The sequence below is a fragment of the Homarus americanus genome, unplaced genomic scaffold (genome assembly GCF_018991925.1).
Source record: "Homarus americanus isolate GMGI-L3 unplaced genomic scaffold, GMGI_Hamer_2.0 scaffold54443, whole genome shotgun sequence".
In the NCBI taxonomy this organism is placed as follows: domain Eukaryota; kingdom Metazoa; phylum Arthropoda; class Malacostraca; order Decapoda; family Nephropidae; genus Homarus; species Homarus americanus.
In genome coordinates, this window is record NW_024750852.1 from 5,871,374 (window position 1) to 5,877,373 (window position 6,000).

Below are 6,000 nucleotides of genomic sequence, written 5' to 3' on the forward strand. Positions count from 1 at the left end.
TACCCTGTGGGTTATTGGCTACTGTATTGAACTTAACTTGCATCTTTCAACCAAATGATGCAGGTCATGAAATTGAAAATTATGGTAAAGAAGGGGATTAGAATACACATATAATATGATGTATACAAAAGCAAATGGTCTCTTAATTTTTTAATTATACAATCAAGCTAGATAATCACAGCAGTGCAGTAAAGATTATTATTTTTTTTTTTTATGCGGGGTGGGGTGATCCCTAAAAAGATTATGTAGTATTATGGGATTTCACAGTGAAATATTTATTGGCCTGATTCTCCTGTGGATTATCTGTTAATAATGAGTTCATTACAATAGTAGAGCAAAATTCTAACTGTATCACACAATCATGGCACACTGAAGTACTGGTAGGTTGTTGGTAGTGTACAGGTATTTCAATTTTGTTTTAACATTTTTAAGATTTAATTGACAGAATGCTTAATACCCGTTAGTTCTCATTTATTTGTACTTATTTTTATTAATTGTGTGATGAAAGTTTTGTATCTTACATTAAGTATTCTGCCAGTTTAGATTTGCTCTATGAAATATTTGAATAACTTGTTACAGATTTTTGAGACTACCGGTACTTGATAATGAAATTGATCTTCCATGCTTTAGTGTTCTTGTAAGCCTGTTTATTTTCAAAAGTACCAGAAAATAGTTATAGTATAATGCTGTGGCCATGGTGTAGAAACAGTGCTTACCATAATGTGTATAGCTAATTTATAAAGTGAATGTTTGTAAACTTCTGTTAGAGAATGAAGTGTTGCGTGTGGAACATTGATGAAATAAACAGGATTATCATTGAGCATGCTCTTATTTTCTTTTGGAGATTTGTTTGTTTTAATATTCATTACAGGTCTCTTAGATTTCATTTCCTCTTTTGTTATATATTTTTTAAGGTTCAATTCATAGTTTGTGTGATATTTTATTTGTCATATTCATTTACTTTCATTTGTATTAATTTGAGGTGTAGATAATTTTTTTCTCAAAAATCAAACTGAGCCAATGTTCTACTTCCAAAAATAATGGGAAGAGCTTAAGAAGAGTGTAAAAAACAGGGAGTAAGGATTTTTATTTGATTATATATATATATATATATATATATATATATATATATATATATATATATATATATATATATATATATATATATATATATATATATATATATATATATATATATATATATATATATATATATATATATATATATATATATATATATATATATATATATATATATATACGACAAGTACAGACTAGTCTGTACTCACCAATTATATATATATATACTATATATATATATATATATATATATATATATATATATATATATATATATATATATATATATATATATATATATATATATATATATATATATATATATATATATATATATATATATATATTCAGTATTTGAGAAAATAGCTAATCTTGCCACTCAGTTTAGATACCTGTACTGGGAAAATAAAATAGGATGTACAGTATAGGGATCTTGAACACTCGCAAAATGGGATGTCATGATTACTGTGGTTTGGATGGGTTTGTCCAAAAAAAAAAAAAAGATACAAAAATACATACTCTCAAGAATCTACCTCCAGAGATCATCACTCAAAATTGATGTAATATTCAGGCACTAGCAAGAGGTAAGTGACTAATCTACATTGTTGAGCCGTCGCACCTACCTCTCAGGGAGCATAATGAAGTACAATTGTTTACTATTTGCTTAATTCAAGGTTGGGTTCTCTCTCTCAATCTGCAATGTTAAGTAAATCATGGGACCGATGGTCTTCTTTCTTGGTCTACCTAGAAAAAATTATATTTTGTAGTAAATAATCTATAATCTTTTTTGGTTTGTATCTTTGGAATGCTTAATTAATGTTCAAATTTATATTTAAATGCCCATATGAGAAGAACTCAACCTCATAGCCATAGACCACATATTTGTCAAAAGATACAGTTTTAATACCACATTGTAAGTTCTCATAATGATGACAAAGTGGTTATGGGGTGACCAAGTCTCCTGTGCATAATATATATGGTGCATGTACATTCATTGTTTCCCTGCATGAAAAGTATATTGTGATTATCATACTTCAGTCTGTATAACCATGACCTTCTTAGTCAATAATCATAAATATACTGTATACTCCAATTCAATATATATTTTAAAGGATTCCAGTATTAATCATTGCAGCATTAAATTAAACTCTAGTGATGATAAGTAAGTTAATACAAAACATACATAGCAATGCAAAACTAACAACAACAAAAAGTTGACTTTTGTCTGTATTCATTGATAATTAAGTGTTGAGAAATGACTTGTAATGTACTAAGACCATATAATTGTAGGATTTTTTATGTAATTAGAATAAAGTCAAGAGTGCTGTTATTTTAGAAAGCGGCTTCATTCTGTGAAGAAAAACTAGTGTGTTAAGACGAACAGACAACTAGTCTGAACACTACGATTCATGAAGACAGGCGTATATTTATAAGAAACCAGTCTGGGACACTGGGACCTCGCTTCCCTCTGTACTAATATGTGTTTTGCCCCCACGCATCTGCAGAAGAAGATAATGATCATGGTGTGTGTGTCGGTTCTGTTAGTTGTCCTGAGTATCTCCGGCGCCAAATACTTGAAACTAATCTAACCTTCTACTGCTTCGTTGTAACTAAATTAATAACTCTACTACCTTCTACTGGTAATGAGCCTCCAGTGAGTATGTCTTTAACCTCTCTCTGCAGGGAATGAAAACTTGAGTGGTTTTGTAAAGTGCCCTGCAGTTTCCAGCCATCCAGCATGTGGAAGGTTCCTTACTTCTCTCTTCTAGTTCTCTTTCTAGGGACATTATTTTTAAACACCACTTACAGTCTGAGTGCTTCTTCAACAGTTAGTTTGCAAATTCAGTTCTTTTTGTGCTGTAATCAAAATTTTTATGATTAGTTTGAGTAAGAACCAACTTGTCAAGTGGTGTTTACTCTTTCCTTAATATTCCTGCAAGAATCTTCACAGGAACCACTGGGTTATTCCCAGATTCATCGTGTTATTTTCACTTGTCAATATGTAATCACATTTCAAAATTATGATATCCTATTATGACAGGATGACCTTTTTTGGCAATCATCATTTAAAAAATTGCAATTCCATTAATTTAATGCTGCTCAATTTTAATTATATCCTTCCCAGATAATCCATGTTTACAGAACTGCTAATGAAGATTGTTCCACGCTTCGCCGATAGATTTTCTTCCTTTGTTTCACTCTTCATGGCATGGTACAAACTTCACATTTCTAGTTTTCAGCCTGGCCTTTTCTGTCTTTATCCTTCCACCCACCTAGAATGCCTTTGATGTGGCAAAAAAAAATTGAAGAAAGAAATTGGGAATTGGTTGATGGGCCAAGTTAGAATTTATGTCTTGAGTTTTAATGACACAGTTGTCAGTTAGTTTCCTATCATAGTAACAATTTAGTAATAGTTAACTCAGGCATGATTCTGCTTGGCACATAATGTATTCTTTTTTTCTCTCTTGCATTTTTTGGTCCACAGCTAGTAACCCCACGACAAACACTGTTATTGCAGCAGGTGCATGGGTTCCATTGTCCCAGTCTAAGGTAGCCAATAGTAGCTACATTCTGTTTAACCAGGCCTCAGTAGAGGAGTGGTGACTTTCTAACCTTCATTAAGGTTTGTTCTATTCCTGTACGGACCTTTTTATGATTTTAATGAGCGATGTGCCTATGCACCCCTTGCAGAAGAAGATCATGATCATGCTGTGTGTGGCAATACTATGCGTGGTGCTCGCTTCCACCATAGGAGGCTACTTCGGCCTGTAACTCAACCCTCAGTCATCTTGTAAGTATGGAAAGTCAAGAGAAGTATCACCTGCTTGTGCTGGAAGAGTCACTATTGAGAGTATTACATTAGAGCCTGTCTAACAGCACCTTTATTTTTTTTTAGTAGTATTTGATTTTGGTGCAGTAGAGATAAATTTTGATAACCAAATTATATGCATTAATTTGAGTGTTCATCTTTTTACAGTACGTACATTACAAAAGGGGTCTAATGTATGTCCCAAAACTCTTCTGGTGCTAGCATGATGAGTCAGTGTTTTGTGATAGTGGTAGTAATTGGTTATGTCCATGTATTTTGTTTTAAATTAATAGTTTCATGAACTAATCACTATTACTTAAAAAATATAAAAAGTACCCCATTGCAAACTTTTTGATATCTACTTTGTCCCTTGTAAAGTTCAAATACAAACACCAGTTTTGTATTATGTCAAGTCAGTTGTCGTACAGTGGCTGGACATTCTTAAGTCACAATATTCACCATTATTCAAGGTAAGTTTGACCTTTTTTTTTTTTTTTTTCTTGAATATAATGCACCTCTTTTAGTGTTTCTGTTAAGTCTGGTTTAGCAAACAGTCTGTACTTAAGGAAATCATGACACCCATGTTTTTATTATATTTGAAAAAATGTTGTGCTGTGCACTGCATTGTAACTCAATATTGAAATTGGATGTCCTGTTTTCTTATAGTATTTTAATATACAGGGGTACTGTAATTCTTTTTACTTTAAGATTATTCATTTGTGCTGTATATTGTTTTAGGCAGATTCTCTGTCTTTAACTAAAATATATGAAAGTATAAATCAGGTTTAGTTGTGTTTTGTAAAATATATTTGCTTTTTAATTTGTATTTGGTGTCTAGTATCTAGTGTCTTTCACTAATTATAAAATTTTTATATTTAACCCTTAAGTCCCAGATTAGGGTGCTGCTGGCAGTAAACCCCCGATGAATCGAGAAAAAAAAATCAACTTTTCACAAAAAAAAAAAAGGTTGATACAGTAAAGTCTGCATTTACGCAGTCAATTGAACCCGTGGAGGTCCGTATAAAACGAGAAACGCGTAAACGAAATAACAGAACATATAGGATTAATTGAAATAGAGACTGGGTCGACCCCCAAACTACACTTTTTCCGACACAATACGTACGTTGTAGTAAAAATAACATATTAATTTTATGACGGTATGCACACATAATTAATATTTAAGAGAAATATCAATAATATTACGTTTTTTAACACTTACGTTAGTAGGAAAGATGGCTGGGCACACGGGGATGGGGGGTTGGTTCCGAGGCAGAGGGCAGATTATTGGCCCTCACCTGTATCACTTGTATCAATTGTATCACTATCCACCACAGAGGCTTGCAGGGCCTCTTTGTCAAACCCCTCAAAGTCCATATCCTCACTATCACTGACTTGGGTCGGCTGTGGCGGGTGAAGAACTCTGTAATGTTTTGATGACTGGGCGACCTCGTGTGCACCCTGCCTGTGCAGCTTCCCGCGTAAATGATGAAATTTACCGCGTAATTAAAACATTTCATTATGGCAAGGCACCGCGTAAACAAAATCCGCGTAAATCTAGACTGTACTGTAATTACAAAATAAAATGGCTGGAAAATAGGCGGACGTTCTGGACCGTCACCCGGGGCTTAAGGGTTAATGATATCACATATGTGGGTACCCTTGTTTTTTTTCAGGCAATATCTCAGTAGTGTCTCAGCCATTTATTGAAAGTTTCTAACACTACTAACTAGTACAATAGTGCTTTTGGATTCTTTTCCTTGGTTCTCAGGTCCTAAGATTTTTTTTTTTTTTTTTATAGGTTCTTTTCAGGGATATATTGGAATATTTCAGGGCTATATATATTTGTGGTAGTTCTAATGGGGGGACTGGTAGCAGGTTACATCCTTAAGCAGACTTGCTGTAGAGTTCATAGTGACAAAAACAGAGCTGTCAGCCTTTCTGTTCACCTGTTTTCCTTCTTACTACTTGACTGTTAAAGGTGCAGCAGCCAAATGAAGACAAAGCTTACCACCTGTTCTAAGGCGGTCCGACTAATTACCCAAATGTACATGCACGCGATCTATTAACTCAGATTAAAGTAAGTTTTCCAATTTTTTGTGACTTTCTGACAC

At 33.2% G+C, this 6,000-nt stretch overlaps 1 protein-coding gene across 4 annotated transcripts in view; it reads left to right on the top strand.

Moving 5' to 3' along the window:
* The window catches only part of LOC121854275 (syntaxin-1A-like), a 98,252-nt gene that overhangs the window by 84,880 nt on the left and 7,372 nt on the right, over nucleotides 1–6,000 (top strand). For 3 of the 4 annotated variants that reach the window (XM_042348827.1, XM_042348829.1, XM_042348828.1), the window contains exon 8: nucleotides 3,772–3,871. In XM_042348827.1, coding sequence (XP_042204761.1) covers nucleotides 3,772–3,852 — 81 coding nt within the window. In that variant the 3' untranslated portion in view covers nucleotides 3,853–3,871. Of the gene's footprint in view, nucleotides 1–2,585; nucleotides 2,735–3,771; nucleotides 3,872–6,000 lie in introns of all 4 variants that reach the window. The other variant, XR_006086522.1, reaches the window with a different exon arrangement.